The following is a 23,794-nucleotide window of genomic DNA, read 5'->3' as shown; positions in this document are numbered from 1 at the left end:
TTCTGTCCCTTATTGGTAGAAATAGCTAACACAACACCTATGTCAGATCATGGAAACACCATTGCCTGACGGGGCGGTGGGCTGGAGACGTCAGCGCGGGCAGTGTCCCTTCCTGGCACCCTTGTTAGCATGATAAACAACACTCCCCTGGCAGGTCCTCCTGGCTCAGCCATGATGATAAAATCTGACATCCTGCTTAATCAGTTTTTAATGATATTCTTCCTTTTGTTCTTGGTGTATGAGAAACCAGTGTCCTTTTTTTAAGGCATGGGAAAGAATTAACTTGAATTTCCTAATTCGATAAAATGGGTTGGTGTTGTAGACATTTTTATGTGAATGGGGAGAAAAATGACCCAATTTTTGTGTATGAAATATCTATATATATTTTAAAGGTAATAAAGTACTACTTTAAATCTTGTAAAGGAGAAGGTCTGGGATTAAATACTTTGGAAACAATGTGAGAAAATCCTATAAATTCTGATAGGTTCTATGTCCTTACTTTTAAACGGGCAGACAAAAGAAAGTATAAGTTTTGCAAGTTGAAAGTAGCTGTGTGCTCTCATTTTTCCTACATGTCAGATCACTCAGTTTGGGCTATTCAAGAGGAAAAGAACTCACAGAAAAAAAAAAAAAAATTAAAGCCGGGCGTGGTGGCTCACGCTTGTAATCCCAGCATTTGGGAGGCTGAGATCCGAGGATCGCGGTTTGCGGACAGCCTCAGCTACTTAGTGAGGCCCTCCGCAACTCAGTGAGACCGTGTTTCAAAATAAGGAATAAAAAATTGGGCAGGGGGTGTAGCTCGGAGGTAAAATGCCCCTGGGTTCCATCCCCAGAGCCAAAAAAAAAATATATACACACACACACACACACACACACACACACACACACACACTAGGGATCAAGTATTTTAGGGCAGAAAAAGGAATCAAATCCTGTAGTTAGTTGGTTATTTGCAATCAGGAGGATGTCATCCTGTGTGAGACTGACGTCAGGCAGATTGAATGCAGAAGCAAAGTTGAGGCATGTGTGTACACGTGTGTGTGTGCACGTGTGTGTGTATGTGTGTGTGTGCATGTGCGCGTGCGTGTGTGTTTTAAGGTCCCGATCTCTGAAGATGAAGTGACTATGCCGGGCACCCCAGAAACCCCTGGATCTATCAAGAATGTACCTATTTTTAACATGCCGGATCAAGTGTCAGCACTCCTAGGCAGCGAGGAAGGGGTAGAGGCTCTCTTGAACAGGTTCCACGGATGGTCAAGGGCCCTCTGGCGTGCTTGCAATACAGCTGTGCATTCTTAACGGCTCTGCTGCTGCCATGTCAGGTAAAGTTTTCTTTGCACATGATGAATGGCAGAGAATTCTTCGGCGAGGGAACCAAAGAGCTGGGAAGAGGCAAGGGGCAGGGAAAAACAGCAGAGAGAGAGAGAGAGAGAGAGAGAGAGAGAGAGAGAGAGAGAGAGAGAGAGAGAGAGAGAGAGAGACTCGCTGCTCCAGAGGGACGGAGCCTGCGCTTTGCAGTTGCTGGTGTGGATAGAAACCAGATGGTAAGCTGGAACACCCGCTTGGCTATCTGAGGAACCAAACATATGGTTAATGGTGGGGAGAAATAGCTTTCAGAGCCAGGGCTTTGCTGACCGCCTCATATTACAGATTGTTACAGTGTGTTATTACATTGCCAACCTAAGTGCTTAATACCCACTGCGGGCGCTGGGCATACACTTACAAGAAGGACTTTCAGCTCTTTGCTGGCTCTGAATGGAGGAGTGACATCATAGCGAGGCTGGAAATGTCTGGTGTTAGAGGTAGGGAGGAGGGTGATTTTGTAGTGGAAACGTGCCTTTCCTGTTGTACAAGCCAAGCCTTCACTTTTCTGAACTCTACTGTTTTCTGAGAAACTTTGGATATGAGGCTGCCTCTCCCCATCTCTCTCTCTCTCTCTCTCTCTCTCTCTCTCTCTCTCTCTCACACACACACACACACACACACACACACACACACACACAGAGGTAAGTGCCGAAACCAAATTCCCCACGTGCGCCCTGTACCCTTGTCCTGGGGAATGGCAGTCTCTTCACCTGAAGGCCACATGGGCACACTGAAAGGCCTTGAGTTTGAAGTTTCTGTTTGGGGAGCTTTGGGCAACAGCAGGCCCCTGTTATCTAAGGAACTGCTGAGCCCATTCATCTGCTTTTCACGGCCCGCTTCCTTTTATTTTTAGCCAAATCCGTCAGGCCTGACAGGCGGGTAATTCGAGCCAGAGAAAGGGCAGAGTTCCAGGTCCTTTCCACAAAGCAAAATTCTTCTCCTCCCTCCTGGGAGGGCTCCAGACTTGGCCCGCTTCAGGCAGATGGAGTTGTTGAGTCATGTGAGATCATTGACACAAAAACACAGTGAGGCAGTGGAAATTAAAAAAAAGAAGAAAAGAAAATTTAAAAAAAAAAAGAAAGAAAAAGGAGAGGAAAGAGGAGAGGAAGCCAGGGAGTGTTAGCTGCCCTGGCTGCTGGAGAGCACAGGAATTTTGCAGCAAGGCAGCTAGCCTGAGGAATGCCTAGAGTCATTTGTGTATAAGGTAATGTCTAGTTTACAGAGCTGGGTGGAGTCAGGCTAAAACCAGCAGCTTGCCTCTATTTAACAGAGGAAGGGGGAGTGGAGAAACTTAAAAAAAAAAAAAGAAAGAAAGAAAAAAATTAAAGAAACACCCACCACACAAAGACCACACTGTTGACAGCCTTGGGTTCCAGTAGCAGTGAACTACCAATGGGCTGGTTTAGAGAAAATGAGTTTGCTCTGTGATGTAATACAAGTTTGCTTTGTCCTGACGCCAGCGTGACTGAGGAAGCAGGGGAGGGAGAAGAGGAAAATTGGAACAGGGCTCTTTGGTTAATGGTTTCCAGAGATTATTTAGCAGGACTTGAGTGGAGGGAGGAAAGGGGATATTGTGGAGAATTGCTGTGAGGTGTACCATAATTGCGGTAGATAAAATAGAGTCATTACTATGGTTTCCTTGCTCAAGAAGAATTGAGCAATGGTTTTGAAATGCCAAGGAAGGTATCGTTTTTCCATACCACAGTATTCATTTTCCTTTAGCTTTTGGGATAGAGTGGGGAAGCCTGATTTCTTGCATTGTGGTTGACGGTATTAATAAACATTGGTGAGTTCGTTTTGTTTACTGTTTATACCACAGCCTTTAATATATCCCATTAAAAAATTGAACCTGCTCATTCACAAAATTCTTTTCCTTCTTCAAAATCGCTAACTTGCATTAGTGGTGCTTGCATGGGACTTCCCCCCTTCTTTTCCTGGAATAAAAAAGTTCAGAAGAGAATAATGACTGGGCTTTCTAAATGGACAGTCCACCTTCCATCAAATGCCATAGAAGTATGCCATGTAGAGGGAAATGTATGGTAACAGGACCAGAAATGGGGAGCACCATGATTATTTTCGATGTGATGCACTTCTGCAATTCTGCATTTATTTTGAAACCTACTGTATAAGGTAGCTGTTTGTTTGTTTGTTTCTTTGTCTGTTTGTTTGTTTGTAGTACTGGGGATTAAACCCAGGGGCATTTTACCTCTGAGCTACAACCTCAGCCCTATTTTTACTCTTTGTTTTCAAACAAGGTCTCACTAAGTTGCAGAGGCCTCACTAAGTAGCTAAGTCTGGGCACAAACCTGGGATGCTCCTGTCTCAGCCTCCCAAGTACTGGGATTACAAGCCTGTGCCACCAAGCCCAGCTTTGTTTGTTTGTTTTGCCAACCTAACTAGAATGTAGGTCAATGTCTCCATGGTTTTATGTATTTTATTAGTATTTTAAAAGTTTGAAACATTTTGCATTTTCCCCATATCTAGATAGACTTAGATTACCTGTATGGTTTCAGTAATCATGGAACTTAGCTCATAAATTCCTCCTGTTAATAGTCATCACTGAGTTTTGACAGGAAGCATTCAGATCACACCTTGAATGAATAAACACAGCACTCATGATGCTGCTGGCAATCTAGGCTAACTGAAGCCGCACCACCCTTTCTCCAGGCAAGCCTACTGATCTTATTCTCAGTGGCTGAGGAGCAGCTTTTATTCATTTTGCTAGAGGAGAAAACTGGTAAAACTTTGTGGTACATTTTTGGGATCCCCAGACTGCAAGATACCCATGTTTTCATCATGTTCTTATGAGTTGGCCAGGTCCTTGGGTGCTCCCTCCTCATCAGGGTTTCTTAGTCTCACCCTGCTGATATTCTGTGGGTTATTTGTTTATTTGTGTTTCTTTTAGTACTGGGGATTGAACTCAGAGGCATTCTACTTCTGAGCTTTTTTTTTTTTTTTTTTGGTGGTAATAGGAATGAAACCCAGAGGCCAGAGGCTTTCTACCTCCGGGCTATACTCCCAGACCTATTTTATATTTTATTTGGAAACAGAGTCTCAGTAAGTTGCTGAGAGCCTCACTCAGTAACTGAGGCTGACTTCAAACCTGTGTGATCCTCCTGTCTCAGCCTCCCAAGCACGAGGACTACAAGCGTGCACCACCACGCCAGGCTTTATTTTTTGTTCTAAAACAAGACCTCACTAAGTTGCTGAGCGTCTCACCAAGTTGCTGAGACTGGCTTCAAACCTGCAGCCCTCCTATCTCAGCCTCCCAAGTACTGGGATGACAGGCATGTGCCACCAACACCTGACTCCTGTTGACAGTTTGGACCAGATATTTCTTATTATGGGGTCTCTCCTGTGCCTGGGAGGATGTTTAGCAGCATCCCTGGCCTCTACCCACCAGATGCTAGGAGCATCCTCTCCCAGTGGTAATAGCCAAAAATGTCTCCACATATTGTCAGATGTTACTGAGAGGCAAAATCACCCAGCTCAGCACTGCTGTTCTACATTCTCATCTCACTTTAGCAGTTTACTCTCTACCACCTAAGTGGGGAATTCCATTACTTCTGAGACTGAGTGGATGGCTATAAAGTAATGTTTTGCCTCTTGTCTTTGGGAGAGTGGTGCTGAGATTCGAACCCAGAGCCTCCAGCATCCTGAGCTTGCACTTTCCTGCAGAGCTTGCTGCTCATGGGTAAAGACCCATTCTCTTGACATTTTTTTTTTTCTTTTGGTGGTACTGGGGTTCCTGGAAGCCCTTCTACCTCCGGGCTACACTCCCAGAAACCTATTTTTATATTTTTATTTGGAAACAGGGTCTCTTAAGACAGCTGGATTCAAACCTGAGCGATCCTCCTGTCTCCGCCTCCCAAGCGTGGGGATTACAAACGTGCACCACCACGCCTGGCTTCTCTTGACATTTCAAATAGAAATCCCAAGTGGGGTAACATTCTCCAAGACACAGGCAGGAGTATGTTAGGGAGAAGTTTTCCCCACCAGAAGACTCAGAGTTCTGTTTTTGTAGAACACCCTCTCTCTTGGAATTCTGGCCTGAGCAGGTGGAATCCTTCAAGGCCGCCTCGTGGCAGCTTTCCCAGAGCTACTCAAAAGGAAGTGGCCGAGGGATGTTGACATTAGACTGAGGGGCCGTCTCACTAGGGGCCAATGCAGAGAACACAGGCCTGGGCTCACCCCTTCTGTGCAGCCCCAGGAGGAAGGCGGCTGTGAGGGTGCCTTCTTGGGAGCAGAGCTATCATTCACACCCTCTTGATCCCGGTGTCTGTGGTCTCAGAAGCTGGAGCTCTCGTTAAAAAGGAATGTGGAGCTTTCCACAACTAAGGCAGTCATAAATTTCCTCTGTTTGTTTTGTGAGGACTCGTGTAGACTGCTGTAATGAGATCAGAGGAGACCCCGGGGACGGGACCTTTGGGTCAGCTGCTGGGACCGTTTTCTGCTCATGCTGTCTTGGCGGCCGTTGGGGAACTGCAGCCACCCCTTACAGTCCCGGGTTGTGACTTGGCGAGGTTGTGCCCTTATTTTATTTCTTGCCAGCAAAGCCTCACTCATCCTTTCAAAACATAAGCATACTGCCATCTAATTATAAGGCATGGAAAGGTGAACATAAAGCAGATTCCTTTCCACAAAACTGAAGACTGCTGTTGTGCACATACAAAGTGCAGCCTTAGGCAAGAAGGCGACCTGCCATCGTGGGCATCCAGCCCGAGTGCTGGCTTCTGGTAGGTTTCTTAAGGCCAGGGCTACCATGAAGTCCTTTCTCTTCCAACTTCACTCTGCTATGAGAAAGAGTTAGGGAATGCCTTACAACGATATAAATCATGCTACAAAGAAACTATTTCTGGCTCTATCCTAAGTGCTAGTCACATGGCCACATATGGGACCTAAATATGGCAAAATTTAGTTTAAGGCACCTCAAACTGGACAAGACTAACAAAAGAGCATATACTGAATTGACCTTGCCTGACTCACTTCTGCCCCACACGGCACCCACCCCCAATCCAAGGCACGTTGGATAAAAGAGAGAATATTTTCAAGTCTATATGAGTTTAAAAGCAGGAAAAGGAATTCCCAGGTGCCAGAAGAGACTGATGCCACCCACCTGTGACTCTTTCAGACCTGCTATGAGATATAAGATCTAGGGGCTGTGGTGTCCATACTTAACACAGAAATCTTTTTTTTTTCTTTTTTTTTCTTTTTTTTTTCTTTTTTTTTGTGGTACTGGGGATGGAACCCTTCTACCTCCGGGCTATACTCCAAGACCTATTTTATATTTTATTTAGAAACAGGGTCTCTTAAGCCAGCTCGGCTGGCTTCGAACCTGCGTGATCCTCCTGTTTCCACCTCCCAAACGCAGGGATTACAAGCGTGCGCCACCACGCCAGGCACAGAAATCATTTTTCAAAGTGGGTGAGCAGTGTGCTGGGGCTGGAAATCCAAGATGTGGTGTTTGAATGACTGTGAGGCCCGTGCCTGTGAGGTGGGAGAACTTGAGCTATTTTGATACAGAAACTGGTGTGAACACATTGAAAGCCTTACAACCCTGGAGGGGCCTGGCAGCAGGGTGACAGCTTCCATCACCAGAAATGTAAAGGAATGAAGACTCCCCTGGCTGACTTCAGAGGTCATGGCCCACCAAATCCAGCCCCTACAGGATTTCTGAAATCTCAGCATACAAGTTTCCAATATTAAAAAGCAAGTGGCTTTGTATACTGTCTCAGTGTTCAGGTTCTTGCACGTGGCAGCCGCTCTGGGGACTGTGCCTCTCCTGCTTTGCAAGGCACACCCAGCCGCCCCTCACTTCTTAGGCCTGGCTATCCACTCACAGTTCATGCTTGAATCCTGTCAGCATCTGAATTTGCCACCCCTTTTTTAGATAGTCACACCAGGCAAGGGAAGTTGGCTGAGCCAGGTAACCTCTTGGGAACGCATCAGTATTTTGCTTTTAACTTGAGATCATCCTAAATCACTGGGAGACTGAGCCTGACCTTTTATAGTGATAGCTCTGAATCTAAACATAAATTATACATGTGATTTTCTTTTCCTTTTCTTTATTTTTTCTTTTCTTTTCTTTTTCTTTTTTTTTTTTTTTTTTTTTTTTTTTTTTTTGGTGCTGGGGTCTGAACCCAGAGCTTCATGTGTACTAGGCAAGTCTGCAACATGGAACTACCTCCCCGGCTCTATATGCATGACTTGACTACGGGAAATCACTAACTCAGGCACCAGAAGTAGTTATGTAAAAACATGCGGCACTCTTGGCCCTATACTGGTTTTCAATCTTCTCTGTCTGGCTCTCAGACCAACTTTTCCTGTGTGTTGCTAACAGTGTGTTTCTCCTTTATAATTTATAACCCACGTGTTTCCTCTTCCTTATCACGATTTCCTATGAGCCATAACTCGCATCCTAGTAAAAATTCAGAGTATTAACATTCACAATGCTGGCTCTGTCTTTGGGGCCTTTGATGACGTTGATGGGAAAGTGACACCTCTGGCTTAGGGTACTTGCTTTCTGTGCTGAGCTGTGAAGGCCTGTTGCAGGGGAGCAAGGCACGTGGTAAATTAGCCAGTCTCTTGGGGCAGAACCATGTCATGGTGCATCTGCAGCCTTGGTGCAGTGGTGGGGTGACACCTATGGTCTTTAGTAACCAGAGCCATGGTTCTGTTTGTAGCATGGAGGATGGAGAAGGACCTACCTACGAGAAGCTCCTCGTGCAGCGCTGGCTCCTCTGCCTCTTCTTTGGGGAGAAAGGAATGAGCCAACCACTTGGGAAGTGTGTGTGTATGTTGGGGTAGGGACCAAGGTCTGTTTGTTTCTTTGTTCTTGGGTCGTCAGTCCCAGCACATGTCCCTTATTTTATAAAAGGGAAAAATTGAACTTTCTGTAATAAAATGGTCTTACATTACATTTATTTAGTCTTGGACAAGGGTTTCAGGTGAAGGTTGTCAGGTCTTAACATCAGAGACATGCAAATTACTTCAACCCTAAAAATAAGATGGGGGGGACTTAGATACATTTCTCTCAGCTGACCATCTGCTTGCCCAAGCTCCTAAGTCATAGTTTTATGAGCATTTTCTCTAGACTCTTCTATGCCCTTTCTCTCTAAAGCCTGTTTGTCTTTCTATTTGTTCGCTTCTTCCTTCTCTGCCAACTCCTGGCTGTGGAATGAGCCCCTGCCCTTAAGCTTCTGGATCGAAGTGCCCATTGCAGACGGCCGCGGGAGCGTTACATCTGGAAGTCAGCAAGACCCTTACATTGCGAAGCATGACCTCCTTACTTTTGTTAGCTATATCCCTTTGGAGCACCTGACCTTTGAGATACATTACAAAAGGCTTTTAGAATAAACATCTCAGAAGGGAGTGGGGAGTTGGAGTGAGAGAAAAGCCCAAATCCTCCTAGTCCCTGCTCTTAAGGGCAATAGATATTAGCTGCATTTTCAAGGGCCAGGACAACAATGCACAAAGAAAACAGCCCATGACTCCCGGAAGCCTCTCTTAGAGTAAGGTGGCTAGAATAAAAGCAGCTTATGCTGTTCTCACCAACCTCCCCACACCTCAGCAGTAATCCAGGAAAAACAGACTCCCTGTGTGCTAGGTGGAGGCTGATGGTAAATAAATAGCGGTGAAACAGGTAGACCCGGTCTTCACTTTTCTCCAACTCCCACGTCCTGACGCCCAAGCCATGAGCGTGTACAATCCCAGAGATGCCAGAGTGTGCAGGCGTCACCAGGAGCCTGAAGCCCTGGCTCTCTGTCACAGCGAGAACCTGGCTGGTGAGGGGCACTTGGCCACGTCTCCAGAGCTGTCTCCAGGTGTCTTTGCTCACCCTCTCTCCTCCTCCTCCTCTCCTCTCTCCCACCAGGGACTTCTGCATGTTAAGCACAGACTCTACCATGAGCCACACCCAAAATCCTCTCCTTCTGCTCTTCCTGTCTCCACCCGCCTGCTTACCCCATACCTCTGTTCATCTCTAAAGAGCAATGACACCTCATTAACCTTTTTTTTTTTTTAATGTTACTGAGAATTGAATCCAGGGATAGTCTACCTCTGAGCTATACCCTAACCCTTTTTATTTTTTGTTTGGAAACAGGGTCTTGCTAAATTGCTGAGACTGGCACCTAACCTGTGATCCTCCTGCCTCAGCCTCCCAAGGACTGGGATTACAGGCATACGCCACCACGCTCGACCTCAGGTTTATCGCCCACTGAACCACACCTATCAGGATTGACTGAGTAGAAGCCACTCATTGGCTCGTGGAATGGACTTTCTCAAGGCCCCTTTAAATATGTAGGTGCTCTTTTTTTGTTTAGTACTGAGGAACTCTGACTTCCTTAAAAGATTAAAAAGAAACAGAGAAATAGAATACAATGAAAACACCATTATTCTCTACCCTGGTAACTCAGGGATCTTTTTCCTTGATGCTTTTTATTTAAAATGTAGCCTATTTTTTTTTTAAGTTGTAGATTTCTCTATGCTTTGTCATAAACTGAATTGGCTACAAGACAACCAGGTTCTTTCTGTTTCAAAAGAGATGGAAAGTACTTGATAGAATGAGGCCAGGATTTCTGCTTGGTGTCCAGAAGCGACTGACCCAGTTTTTAGAACTGTCACTGTTCTCTAAGGTGTTTACTGTTGATGAAGGTCTTTGAGGGTGTGTGTGTGTGTGTGTGTTTAAAATTTGTGTTCTTTGCACATGCTTTGCTTCCATGGTATCTTGAAATGAAGTCACTTCTAGCCCAGCATCTTCTGCATATTACAGTATGACCGAGAAGAATATTTTTTTTTTCCTTCTGAATCTGGTTAGGAAAACTACCACTGAGATTGACATCAGTACTAAATGAGAGCATTCATATATAGGTACATTGTAAAATTTTTAGTACTGTACATCTATACGATATACTTAATATCTTTAAAAAGATTTGTAATGCTGGCATTAAATGATTTTTCTTTTTTACAAAAAACCCTCAGAGTCTGCAATGATGAGTAGCATTAATTTCAAGATTCTATGTTGAGTCTGTATCATACTAGGCTCTGTGAGTGACGGTAAAGAAAAAAGTCTATTTATAATATTTATTAAGACCTTTTTTATGGTATTCTCTTCAAATAATTTTTGTATGTCTTATTGGGCATAATGGCACACCCCTGTAATCCCAGGACTTGGGAGGCTGAGACAGGAGGATCTCAGGTTCAAAGCTACCCTCAGCAACTTAGTGAGACCTTCACCAATCTAGTAAGACCATCTTTCAAAATTAAAAAGGACTGGGGATAAGAGTTTGGAGAAAGAAAGCCCCTCGGTTCAATCCCTGCTACAGCATCTCGTGCAGGCCTTGAGCAAAAGCTCGGCCAGGGCACTCGCAAAAGCCTAAGTCCCCCATGAGTATGAGCATCTCCTTCTTCAAAAAATTATTTTAAGATTATTTAGATTAATATGTGTAATGGGCAGTGGCATATGAGAGACTGAGTCAGCAAAGATCTTTTTTTCCCCCCAAGGATAAAGTTTAGGCCAAAGATTAAGTTCAAGTTGACCTTAGTTTGGGCCAACATATGAGATTAAGTTCAAGCTGACCTTGTGATATGAGGCAAAGCATACTTTCTATGATTTATTAAATGTTTGACACCCTCTCCTGAAGTCTGTTAAAGACTTTTTCTGTCCTTGAAGATTTCTGCTTACATGACTGTGGTTTTGTCTATCCTGCCAAGAAAGAAAGTATAAAGATTGTAAAAAATCCTGAATAAAGTTGGAGAAGCTTGCATCTGGTCTCGTGTGTCAGGGTCTTCTCTCACTCTCGACCTTGACTCTTCTCTCACCAACACGACCCCCCACTCCTGCTAGGGCTGGACCCCAGAAAATCCCTAGTACCAAAAGAAGAAGAAGGAGAAGGGGAAGGGGAAGGGGAAGGGGGGGAGGAGGAGGAGGAGGAGGAGGAAGAGGAAGAAGAAGAAGAAGAAGAAGAAGAAGAAGAAGAAGAAGAAGAAGAAGAAGAAGAAGAAGAAGAAGAAGAGAGGAGGAGGAGGAGGAATTATTATTTCAGTCTGGCTTGTTTGTAGACATACATGAAAACGACATCAAAACTTGGGGTGGGAGGCAGAGAGGGATCCACAATTAATGTCATGCAAACTGTATATCCAGGTTTTGAGAGACTGAGGCCTGTGGCCTTGCTGGAGTTGGGTAGGGTTACCCAATGGTAACCACATTAACTAAGTTTAGTTAAAGTTGCATACAATTAAAAGTTTAGCAATTTCTAGTTTGGGCTTTGACTTTCTTGAAAGGGGCAAGAAATAGCACGGGATCAGCTCCCCAGAACCCAATCCTGCTACACAGCAATAGAGCTGAGGTCTCAGTAGACACATGTGACCACCTTATTGGACAGCATGGACACAGATTACTGCAATCTTGGCAGACAGCTGCACTGGGCAGGATTGCTTTGAGCCTTCCTGAGCACTGATGGATTTCTTATTTGTGTACACAGTGTGGCTGTCGGCTTCGAGAAGTGAGGGCTCCAGGAACGAGGAGAACCAAGAGCTGCCTCTCCTTGTGACATGTCTGATCTCTTGCTCTCATCCCTGCAGCATGAGCAAGGTAGGAGGTATTTGAATCTGCATTTGTATTTTTCGTATGGTGCCATGCTTTTCTTGGGCACACACGCCTTTGCAGGTGTGAGGAGGTTGCTTCTCCTTCTGGAAGCACTGTAGAAGTTGGAGAGTCGTGCGATCCCTGTGTGCAGCGTTTCAGGTGGGGTCACAGGAGCAGGTGGCCACTCCATGGTCATGCAGTCCTCTGGAGGTATCCGTGTATTTTCCAGAGCCTTCTGAGGGGCTGAAAGATTGATTGTTGCTATAACTGCCTTGGCATGAATATTAGAAGATTGAGGCTCTGAAAGCAGATTTCCTGAGATTAAATATCAGTTCTGCTAGAGGTTAGCTTCAGTGATCCTGGGCAAGTGGCTTAACTTCTTGATGCCTTTGTTTTTCCTATAAAATGCTAATAATTGTGATTGCTGTAAGAAATAAGTGTGTTATTGTATATACCACTGCTTTAATTCCTTGCCAGTATTACAACATGGATAAACATTTGCTGCCTTGATTTTGATATTAGGGCACCACTGTCCCTTAGATATAGCTGCAAGAGAGTCTAAGGCACATCTGCAACCTTTCCATTTGTTCCCTGATTGGTTTGGTGAGTGATAATTAATTACCAGGTGGGCACTCTGGGGATTTATGACTAAGGCTTGACCAAGGGTTTAGCGGATGACAGATGATTTGGGGTCAGTATGGCTAGTGTCCTAGTGAGGTATATACCAGAAGTTCTTTAGGCACAGAAGAAGGAATTTCCAACTTTGAAGTCTAGGAGGGACATATAGAAGAGGTGACATTTTGAGCTGGATTCTGGGTAGTAAATGGTAAGTTCCTGGGCAGAGAAGGCAGGCAGTGCACCCAGATAAAGGAAACAGCCCATGGTTGGGCACAAAAGATACATGAGAAAGTCTGGCAAGTTCAGAGAACAGCAGAGAGTTTGGTATGGCTGGAGCAGGGTTTTCAACACAACACCTCATGAACGGACCAGGTAATTCTTTGCACTGAGAGATGTTGTCTTCTGCATTGTAGGATTTCTAGTAGCAGCCATCTCTTCTAGTCATGAAAACCAAAAACATCCCCACATATTGCCAGATGTCCCCCGAGGGGACAAAATCACCTCCTGGTTGAGAACTAACACACTTGTGGAAGATGGCCAAAGAGGAGTCTAGAGTAAGAGAATGGGCCAGATCTTGGGGCCCCTGAGAGTTTATTTAAAACAGGGAGGAGACATTTTCAGAGACCTGCAAAAAAAAAAAAAGTGTGTCTTTAAATTTTCAATAGATTTTGGTAGAGTTAGAAAGCACTTTTAGAAGATTTGATCTTGGAAATAAGGAATCCCTAGATTTCAGAATACCCATTTGACTTATTGAGCCAGACACAGTGGCATACATCTGTCATCCCAGCACTTTGGAGGCTGAGATGGAGGATTGCAGACTCTTGGTCAGCCTCAGCAATTTAGCATGACTCTCAGCAACTTAGTTTTATTTTAAAAATAAAACAAAATAGTAGGGCATGGTGGTGCATGCCTGTAATCCTACTTGGGAGACTAAGACAGAGGATCCGGGTTCATGGACAGCCTCAGCTACTTACTGAGGCCCTCTGCAATTTAGTGAGACATTGTTTCAAAATAAAGAATAAAAAATAGGGCTGGGGGTATAGCTCGGAGGTAAAATGGCCCTGAGTTTAATCCCTAGCACCATAAAATAAATAAATAATTAAATAGATTAAAAAAGGGGTTGGTGATATAGTTTGGAGTTCAATTCACCTTTGGGTTCAATTCTAAGTAGGAAAGAAAAAAGAAAAAAAGTCTTCTACTGGTGATTTTTCTCAAGACTCTTTGGTTTTCTTCTTTTTTCTAGTCTTTCATGTGTGTGTATATGTGTGTGTGCATGCATGTGTGTATGTGTATGTATATGTGTAGGGAGAAGTACTGGGGATTGAATATGCAGAGCTACACTCACAGGCCTATTTTATTTATTTATATTTTAATTTTGAAACAGGGTCTCACTAGGTTTCTGAAAATCTTGCTAAATTGCTGAGGCTGGCCTCAGACTTGCGATCTTCCTGCCTCTGCCTCCCAAGTATTTGCATGACAGGTGTGTGCCACCATGCCTGGATTGTTCGGGTGTTGTTGTTTTTTTTATTTTTTTTTTTAAGACTGTAAGGCCCAGGGCCTTTGGTGTTTGCAGGATGCTGGTAAAGACCTTCATTTCCCTAGGTCGAAGCTTCATGGGAGACTGTGGTTCTGTGGTTGTTTTACTCAGTCAGAAGAGACTAAGAAAAAAAGTGTTTCAAAGATTTTCATTTGGCTGAGCCACGCCAGAGAGCAGGAAGCCTTGTGCTGATTGGCCCTCAGCTGCCTCCTTAACCCTGGTTTAAACACTTACTTGTAAGAAATCTTGGAGACGTTGGCTTTGAGAATACTAGAAAGGAGGCAGGTGTTCTACACCACAGTCACAAGTAGGGGTGAGGAAGGAGGTCTGTTGCTGCAAACCTTGGCTTCTATTTAGAGTCTGGTGCACTGAAAAGCTAAGACAGCTCTCGGGGAATCTCGGATCAGTGTACACAGGTTGCTGGATAGCCCTGCCCCGAGGTTCTCCAGGGCAGCTCAAGTCCTGCTGTCAGGGACTGGCGCTTGACACACAGCTGGGAAACAGACTCCTCCTCTGAAATGTCAAGTGTCCGGGTAGGTGTGTCTGTGCCTGGGAAGTTATGTTCTGCCTGAGCAGCCAAGCAAGGCTCTATTTTATATTATTTTAATTGAAAGCAGTCATTGAGCACGATGTGTCACCTCCATAGGTCAGCATTTTTCTTATTGTTTTCTTGACATAAGACAGTGAATAATAGGTCACTCTCTGGGGAGGAAACGGCTGCTGTCAGCACACATAAAACTAGAGAATCATCTCATCAATGAGGTATGTAAGTTAGAAACTTTGAAAATATCGTTGTGGGTGTGACTGGCATTCTAAATAAACTTGTTCCTAGAAAGTTGGCGGCATCTGAAGTGCACACACCCCTCTTTGTTGGACACACACTGGAATGCCTCCCTCCATCCTAGACCCAGCTAGCTAGAAGGACATTTTGATGAGGGGCGAGTCAGGATGGAGGTGGCTTCCGTGTGTAGCATTCTTGTTATGCCTGGTCACCAGGGTGATGCAGGTGTCTTTAAGGTCAATCAGAGGTGATCCCTGTAGAAAGCACAGGAATGCCCCCTACCTACCCACACACGCACATACAGTGCCACTGTCAATTTGTCTCACTGATTTTTTTTTTTTTTTTTTTTGGCAGTACTGGGGATGGAACCCAGGGTCACTCTACCTCCAAACTACACCCCAGCCCTATTTTTTCCTTATTTTGAAACAGGGTCTCAGTGAGTTGCAGAGGGCCTCACTAAGTAGCTGAGGCTGTCCAAGAACCACCATCCTACTGTCTCAGCCTCCCGAATGCTGGGATTACAAGTGTGCACCACCACGCCTGGCTGTCTCACTGATTTAACAAGGCTAACCTGCTAGCCCACGAGCTGCCACACAGGCAGGCTTTTTCCCTCAAGTTCTCCAGCTCTTGTCTGTGCCAAGATCTCTGGAAACACCAGGAAGGAGCAAAGCTCTGGCCCTGGATGGCAGGACGTTGCTGCACCAGACTGGACGGAGGAGAGCAGCCCTTCCTGGGAACGAGGCTCCCCGTGAATCTCCTGCCTTTTCCAGAGGCCAGTGCACCTGGGTCAAGTCCTACATAAAATAGATACCCTCACATCGGTCACCGTTGTAACAGGCACACAGGCTTTCCTCTTTGTACATCTGAGCCTTATGTATTAAAGAAATCGGGGGCACATACTTTCCGGAGCACTCATTTTTCCCACCCCTGAAGCAGGCTCGAAGACCATTTTTCAACTTTTATATGCCCTTCAGATCTTTTCCTAAGAGCTGATTTCCCATTATTTCTGTTGATCAAAAACTTCATAGTGGGGATTTAACTTTTAAATTTTGCAGAAAGTCTTCATCCTGTCTACTTTCTGGATCATTCTCCTGTTAATATATAAATAAATATTACATATGGACATAGTATACATTTTTGCTAGTAAGAGGACTAATGTTTTATGCTTATCGGTGTTCCCCATATATTATACTATAACCAGAGGATTTTAGTGTATTACTTGTAAGAGCAGTTATTGGGAAATGGGATTTTATAGAGTCTAGCTAAGCAGGGCGATGCCGTTTCCTACACACCACCATGTCAGTTCCGCAAACCAAGGGACGGCGCTCTGCTCTTGAAGGCCCTCTCCTTCCTGATAGCAGCCGTGACTTTATGATCCTTTCCTCTCTCCCTCATGGTCCTTACTTTCATGAGCACACGTCCATGCTGGGCTCAGCCTTGAATTTGTAAGGACACTCCATCTGGTTGGAAAAGAATTGATTTTTCTGTTGTTTGACTCAATGACCCTCTTCTCCCACAGTGAAATCGACTCTTCTTCGCAACTGTTTCTCCTTCATTTTGTTCAAATAATGCCAGGTCTGACTTATTGCTTTGGACCCGTGCACAGCCTCCATGCAGTTGAGAAGCGCCGCTGACCTCTCTTGGCAGGTGGAGCCCATTGTCAGCTTACTCGTCTGCCCACCAGAACTTTTACTCCGAATGTTTTCTAGTACTCAGCACCCCTACTACCTCGCCACATTGCAGGTAGTTTCGTGTTTACATGTAGATCAATATCTCTACAGTCAACTGGAAAGTAAAACTGAAACTTAGTTTCTGCCTTTAATTATAGTTTTCTTACTTTGCACCTCCTGGCTACCGCATAGTAAAGACCAGAACTCATTCCTCCTGGCTCTCCCACCCGGAGCCTGGCATATAAATAACCCTGCGGGATTTAAAACCATGGCTGCACCCACATGTGTCAACCAGGTGCATGCTGTGTGCCACGCACCGTGCTTGCAGTAATGGCATCATTGAATAAGACAACGGTCCTTGACACATACGGCTTCCATTCTTGCAAAGGGAGGAGAGTCATCACATCCAGATGTTTAATATTTAAACATAAACCTAATGTTTAAACTTTTTCCATTCTAAACTTCTTCCACTGAAGAGCAGGTTATCAGAGCTACTGGATACAGAGAAGGAATTCGCAAATTATAAACACATAAGATCTCTCTCCTCTGCTTTCTAGGACAAGCTTACACGTTTCACCAAATGTCCAATCTCCAAACATGCCTGTATTCCCAGTACTTGGAAGACTTAGACAGGAAGATCACAGGTTCAAGGCCAGCCTCAGCAACTTAGTGAGGCCCTTAGCAACTTACAACCTGTTTCAAAATTTAATAAAATAGGGCTGGTGTGTAGGTAGGAGAAAGAATGTCCCTGAATTCAATCCCCAGTACCAAAAAAAAAAAATTAATTTAATTTAAAAAGGAGTACAGGTGTTGCTCAGAGGCAGAACCCCAGGGGGTTCAATTTCCAGTAACAATAAAATAAGCCTCAAATGTCATTTTTCTAAAAACAATGGTCTTCCTTGCCACAGACTTTGAAGAGCTATTGTAAAGTTTAAAAAGTAGTGACATGAAATGTTTGTTGATAAGCAAACATTAAATGATCTTGGAATAAAGAAAGCCTTATTAATTTCTAGTGGCGGAAATCATAAATAGAATGTTTAACTATGTAAAATCTCAAAATTTATTTCCATCTAAAGACATTCTGGCTGGATTTGTGGCACACACCAGTAATCCCAGTACTCGGGAGGCTGAGATAGGAGGAATTTATGGAGGTCAGCCTCACTGACATAGTAAGACAAGACCCTGTTCCAAAATTAAAAAAAGGGCTAGAGGTGTAGCTCAAAGGTAGAATGGCCCTGGGTTCAATCCCCAGTAAAAAACAAAACAAAAACAAAGAAAAATCAAAAGCCAACTTTCTGAAGTGGTCTTAAAGAAAAATACCAAGCTGGAGCAGTATTTATAACATGTATGATAGAAAGTTAACTTGGCTAGATTATTATATGGGCTTACAAATTGATAAGTAAAATGATTGCTTTAATAGAAAATGGACAAAGAACAGAAAGATAAAACAAAAAACAAAGAAAACTAAAATAACATGTGAGAAAATGTTCACCCTTGACAGTAATCAAAGAAATGCAAATTCTATGACAGGATGGTGTTTTCCACTGTACCACGGACGAGGCTTTGTGACCCTGAGTTGGGGAAGGTGGGCATTGGGGCTGTCACGCTCGCTCATACACTGAAAGACACTTTTCTCAAGGGAACTTCATGTGTATCCAAGCCTAAAAAATGAACATACCTTTGTCCCAGGAATTTCAGTTCTAGAATGTTAACTTAAAGAAAGTTGACTGTGTATAAAAATCTAGCTAAGATGCTCATCACAATGTCATCAAAATAGTAATGATTCTAAGGCAATAAATACCATACTGCAGCTATACAATAAAAACGCCAAGAAAAAGATGGAGGAGAATTGATGGCATTTAAAGATGTTCTAGCCGGGTGTGGTGCACACTTGTCATCCCCGCACTTGGGAGGCGGAGACAGGAGGGTCGCGCAGATTTGAAGCCAGCCTTGCTGGCTTAAGAGACCCTGTTTCAAAAAAAAAAAAAAAATATATACACACACACACACACACACACACACACACACATATACATATATACATATACATACATCTACACATACACATACACATACATATACACATACACATACACATACACATATATATAATAGGTCTGGGAGTGTAGCCCGGAGGTAGAAGGGTTTCCAGGAACCCCAGTACCACCAAAAATTTAAAAAAAAAGATGTTCTAGGTAAGTTGAGAAGCAGATAGGTTACAAGGCAAAACGTGCAGTTTCATCATTATTTGTTTTTTAGAAAGGTGAATGTATGCACACAGAAAAAGATTGCAGATGTGCATCAAAGGGTTCAAGAGGATTGTCTTTTATTTATTTATTTATTTATTTATTTATTTATTTATTTTTGCGGGTGTGGGGATGGAACCCAGGGGCATTCAACCTCCAAGCTCCGAGCTATATATACCCCCTGCCCTATTTTTTTTATTCTTTATTTTGAAACAGGATCTCACTGAGTGCAAAGGGCCTCACCAAGTAGCTGAGGCTGTCTATGAACTGAGATCCTTCTGTCTCAGCCTCCTAAATGCTGGGATTACAAGTGTGTGCCACCACACCCACATGTAGCATTATTTCTTTTTTTAAAATTTTTTATTGGTGCATTGTATTCATACATCTAATGGGATAAAAAAAAATGTGTAGACATACATGCACACATTGCCCAGTTAGCCCCTACCCCATTCTCACTCCAACCCTCCTTCCCATGCTTGGCTTAGTAGTTGAGATCTATATGTTTGTTTAAGTGCATCATGTGCCTTAGAGAGTTTCTTTCTTCCCCCTCCTATCCTCTCAGTTAGGTTGCCTTATTTGCTCCTCTATAGGATTTCCTTTTTCACTTAGAGTTCCTCCTATGACCCGTTTCTTTTTAGCTTTCACATATTAGGGAAAGCATCCAATTTCTTATTTTTTGTGACTGACTAATCTTGTTCAGCATAATGTCCTCTAGTTCCATCCATTTCCCTGAAAATGATGTAACTGAGTTTATTTTTATGGCTGAATAAAATTCCATTGTGTACATATCCCACAGCTTTGTAATCCATTCATCTGTTGATGGACATCTTAGCTGGTTCCATAGTTTGGCTATGGTGAATTGTGCAGCTATGAACATAAATATGCATGCATTAGTTTGGTAGTTTGATTTCTTTTCTTTTGGGTAGATACCCAGAAGTGGTATTGCTGGGTCAAATGGTAGATTTGTTCCCATTCTTCTGGGGATCCTCCATACTGTTTTCTAAAGTGGTTGCACTAATTTGCAATCCCACCAACAATGTCTTAGAGTTCCCACTTCTCCACATCTTCACCAGCATTCGTTGTTGTTTGTGTTTTGATTGATTGCCATTTTCTAGGTGAAATCTCAGGGTAGTTTTGATTTGCAGCTCTCTGATTGCCAATGATGTTGAGCATTTCTTCATGCATTTACTGGCCATTTGAATTTCTTCTTCCATGAAGTGTCTATTTATTTCGCTTGCCCATTTGTTGATTTCTTCACACAGCCATTTTGACTCTGGAAGCAACAGCAGTGCATGTAGTCAGGCCCAAGGCTTCTCCTCCTTGCCGCTTAACCAGAAACATTTTTCAGTCCATTTCTCTTTGGGTGCACAGCTTATCTTTGCATCACAGAGCTGCATGTGGTGGAGCAGTGCTTGGTGCCTTTTTCTCTGAAAAGTGGTTCTGTACAGAGTCTGAGCGCCAGACGAGCAGTTGTGCTGGGGCACCTGGAAGCATGCCCCCCACCCACCCTGTGCTGTGCAGCCACACGACCTGACAGAGCTGAGCGAGGGGCCTCCCTGAGCGGCTCCCAGCCCTGTCAGAAAAGATAAGGAGAGTCATAGTAGATAGCAGGTAAGTTAAGGCTTCAGAGTAGAAAAGAGCTGGACTTTGGATTTTTTTTTTTTTTTTTTTTTTTTTTTTTGCAGTACTGGGAATGGAACCCAGGGGCATTCTACCTCCGAGCTACACCCCCAGCCCTATATTTTTAGTCTTTTTATTTATTTATTTATTTATTTATTATTTTTTATGGTACTGAGAATGAAACTCAGGAGCTTTCTACCTCTGGGCTACACTCCCAGACCTATTTTAATTTTATTTGGAAATAGGGTATCACTAAGTTGCTGAGAGCCTCACCAAGTAGCTGAGGCTGGCTTCAAATCTGTATGATCCTCCTGTCTCAGTCTCCCAAATACTGGGATTACCAGTGTGCGTCACCACGCCTGGCTAGTCTTTTTATTTTTTGAAATGGGGTCTCACTAAGTTGTGAAGGGCCTCGCTAAGTAGCTGAGGCTGTCTGCAAACTGCAATCCTCTGGTCTCTGCCTCCTGAATGCTGGGATTTACAAGCATGTGCTACCACGCCGGGCCTGGACTTTGGATTTAAGTCCATGAGGGGGGGGGAGAAAGAGAGAGAGAGAGAGAGAGAGAGAGAGAGAGAGAGAGAGAGAGAGAGAGAGAAAGGAAGGAGGAGGAGGAGGAGGAGGAGGAGGAGGAGGAGGAGGAGCAGGAGGAGGAGAGGGAGGGAGGGAGGGAGGATGTGCTTGACTTGGCTGTAATATGATTTCCAGTCTGAGAAGCCTCGTGGTGAATCATGATAAGCTCTTTGAAACATGGCTGCAGCTGCTGACCAGCAGACAGATCTTGCTTGCAGGAAAGAGGATGCGCTCTCCCTGTTTGTTCTTTTCAGCAACACTTTCACACACTGTGGCCGTTGGCTTTGGAATCCTGTTCCTTCTTATTTCTTGAGGACTTAAACAGGAGTGCCTCGGGTTTACTTGATTAGAACAAGCTTTCCTGCCCTCCCCCCGCAAGCCGACAAATTGCCCTGTGCCCACCTTCATGCGGAGCTTTAAATGAATGTTGCCTCGACTGTGGGTTCTTATTCTTCATCCCCATATTAAGTTGAGCCTATGTGGCCCCACAGTCTAAGCAGGGAGGCTGCTGGCGTCACTCAGTGTGCTGCACGCGACCTCTTTCTCTGAAGCTGGTCCTTGTAACAAAGAGACCAGAGGGTTCGGGCCTTTGTGAATCAGGCGGAGGGATGCTCCTCTCTTCCTTCCCCAAGTCCTCACCCTGCACTTTGCCTCTCAATTAGGAGGCCCTAATGTATACAATTAAGTTACATCCTATTTAGTTAATTGGTGATTGGAAACATGATTATTTAGTCAGTTGATCTGTAGTTTGTCCATCTTTAGAATATTAACAATTGACTCAATTTGCCTGATTTTGCAAATGTGTCATCTCAAACAGTAGGATGTGTAAGAAAGGAGAGATTTCTTCCAATCCCGTTGATTAGCTTGCTTATACCTTAGATTGGCTTTTTCCTTTTTTTTTCTTTTTTTTTTTGAAGCTGTTACAATATGTAGCTCTTTGCTGATATTTTTTCATTGCCTTTTATCTCCATAAAATAAGGCTAAAAATTATTTTTTTATATATATGTTGTTCAAGAGAATGCTGTGTTTTTGAAAAATTACATCATTGGCTTCACTTTTAAAAACATCATACTGCATGATAAACTAATAAATGTACTGGATAGAAAATGAGATGCCTACTTAGAATATATGAAGCTACATAATTTGCAAAAAATTTTTAATGTTCAGAAGGCACATATTTCTAGTCTCACATAAATGACAATGTTTATATTTAAATGAAAACATTTAGATTTGACTAATCACAGCTTATATATTCTTCTGGTTTGTTTATTTGGTTTTCTTTTCTATATTTTTAATTGATGAGTTTTTTAACTTCCTACTACCATCAGACTTCAATCTGTGGCATTATTTGAGAGGCCATTCTCAATTAGATATAAATACAAGCAATTAATTAAGCTAACCAGCCCTAACCAAAGAGGGAAAGTGTTATCACATGTCATAGTGATCAAGCAGTACCTGTTAATTAGTACAGTTGGAAAACTTCAGTGAGTTAAAAAAAAAGAATTGGGTGAAATTAGCAATATGTATGTCCCTTGTTATTTCTTAAATCCAACCCATAAGCAATTTGTTGTGACAGCCCTGGGCTAGGAGTATGGCATTTTGGATGAGGTCTGATTGTAGCTAGAAATAGACACGTATACTGAAGATCAGAAAAGGAATATTAAACAACTGAAATTTTGTGAAAGACGGATGCTGTTTCATTGTAATAATTTCCCCAAAGGCACATTAGTAATGCTGCTAAATACAGACTTTAATAGACTTTAATAATGTGTACTTTAGAGGCCTGATACACAAAGGGATAATGTATAAAACATTCATTATGGAAAATTGCTACCTTTTTTATTTAATAGGAAATCTGTTGAAACAAAACCATAGCACTGCCTATGGAATTGTGTTCCTGGGTACTAGCAGGCTGAAGAATAATTGCCACATTCTTTTACATTTTTCACCTATTCTAATCAATTTGCAATCATATTTACTTATTTGTTATGAATGAAAATGGAGATTTTTTTAAAAAGGCACTTGCAGTGGATGAGCCCTTTATTAAATTGTGGCCTCGCCTCTGTCACCTGTCTAATCTTGAGCAAGTTGCCTACCATCCAATTCTGTTTCCTTATTTGCAAACTGTGGGTTCTTCGACCTTTCTGCAATATTGTGGGAGGAGCAAATTACCTGTCAATGAAGGCCTCGCATAGTAGAGACTCAATAAATGTTTCCTATTATGATTCTTTTCTACTTCTGTTTTTCTTTATGTTTCTTGTTTCCATGGGTGGCTGTTTTGGGGGAGTCAGAAGGGGGTTGAGGGAAGAAAAAGCGGTTAAGAAAAAGAAGTCTTGGTAAGCAGCTCTGTAACCAAACCTTGCATTGGATCCCAGTGTGGTGTTAATGTGCCGCTCTGGAGAACCCGGCCTGCTCAAGAAGAGGGGAGCATAAGAAGCAGATGCTCTTAGAAGAACAGTTGGGCATTTGTCTCTTTTAATGAGATAACATCATTAGAGTGACAGAGTGCAGCCAATCGATACTGGAAATGGACTGGCGCTATCTGCCCCAAAGTGCTGTGATTGTCGCTCTCCACAGCCTTAGAATCGCTGAATCACAAATTCTGTCTTATGTGTTCTTAGAGCCACTGGCTTTGATTTCACAGAATAGATCCACACCTCAGGGCTCTCTGGGGAGAGCTGGGAAGTGGACTAATTGGGTAAATGAGAAAAATCCGAGGTGATTTATAAGCCGTCCTGTAATCAAGGAACCTCAGAGAAGAGAGGTGCAGCTTCTTTTTCCTTTGACTTCCTTTTCTTTTG

General features: G+C 43.4%; 1 protein-coding gene across 1 annotated transcript in view; it reads left to right on the top strand.

Moving 5' to 3' along the window:
* Positions 1-1,253: 1,253 nt before the first annotated feature.
* The window catches only part of BACH2 (BTB domain and CNC homolog 2), a gene marked incomplete at its 3' end in the record, with an annotated part of 292,225 nt that continues 269,684 nt past the window's right edge, over positions 1,254-23,794 (top strand). The window contains exons 1-2 of the mRNA XM_080700670.1: positions 1,254-1,317; positions 11,847-11,956. Of these exons, the coding sequence (XP_080556796.1) occupies positions 11,948-11,956 (9 nt within the window). The 5' untranslated portion in view covers positions 1,254-1,317; positions 11,847-11,947. The remainder of the gene's footprint in view (positions 1,318-11,846; positions 11,957-23,794) is intronic.

Source organism: Muscardinus avellanarius (assembly GCF_963383645.1).
Source record: "Muscardinus avellanarius genome assembly, chromosome: 8".
NCBI classification, from domain to species: Eukaryota; Metazoa; Chordata; class Mammalia; order Rodentia; family Gliridae; genus Muscardinus; species Muscardinus avellanarius.
The sequence above is the reverse complement of the archived record's forward strand: the minus strand, read 5'-3'. Positions and strand labels throughout refer to the sequence as shown.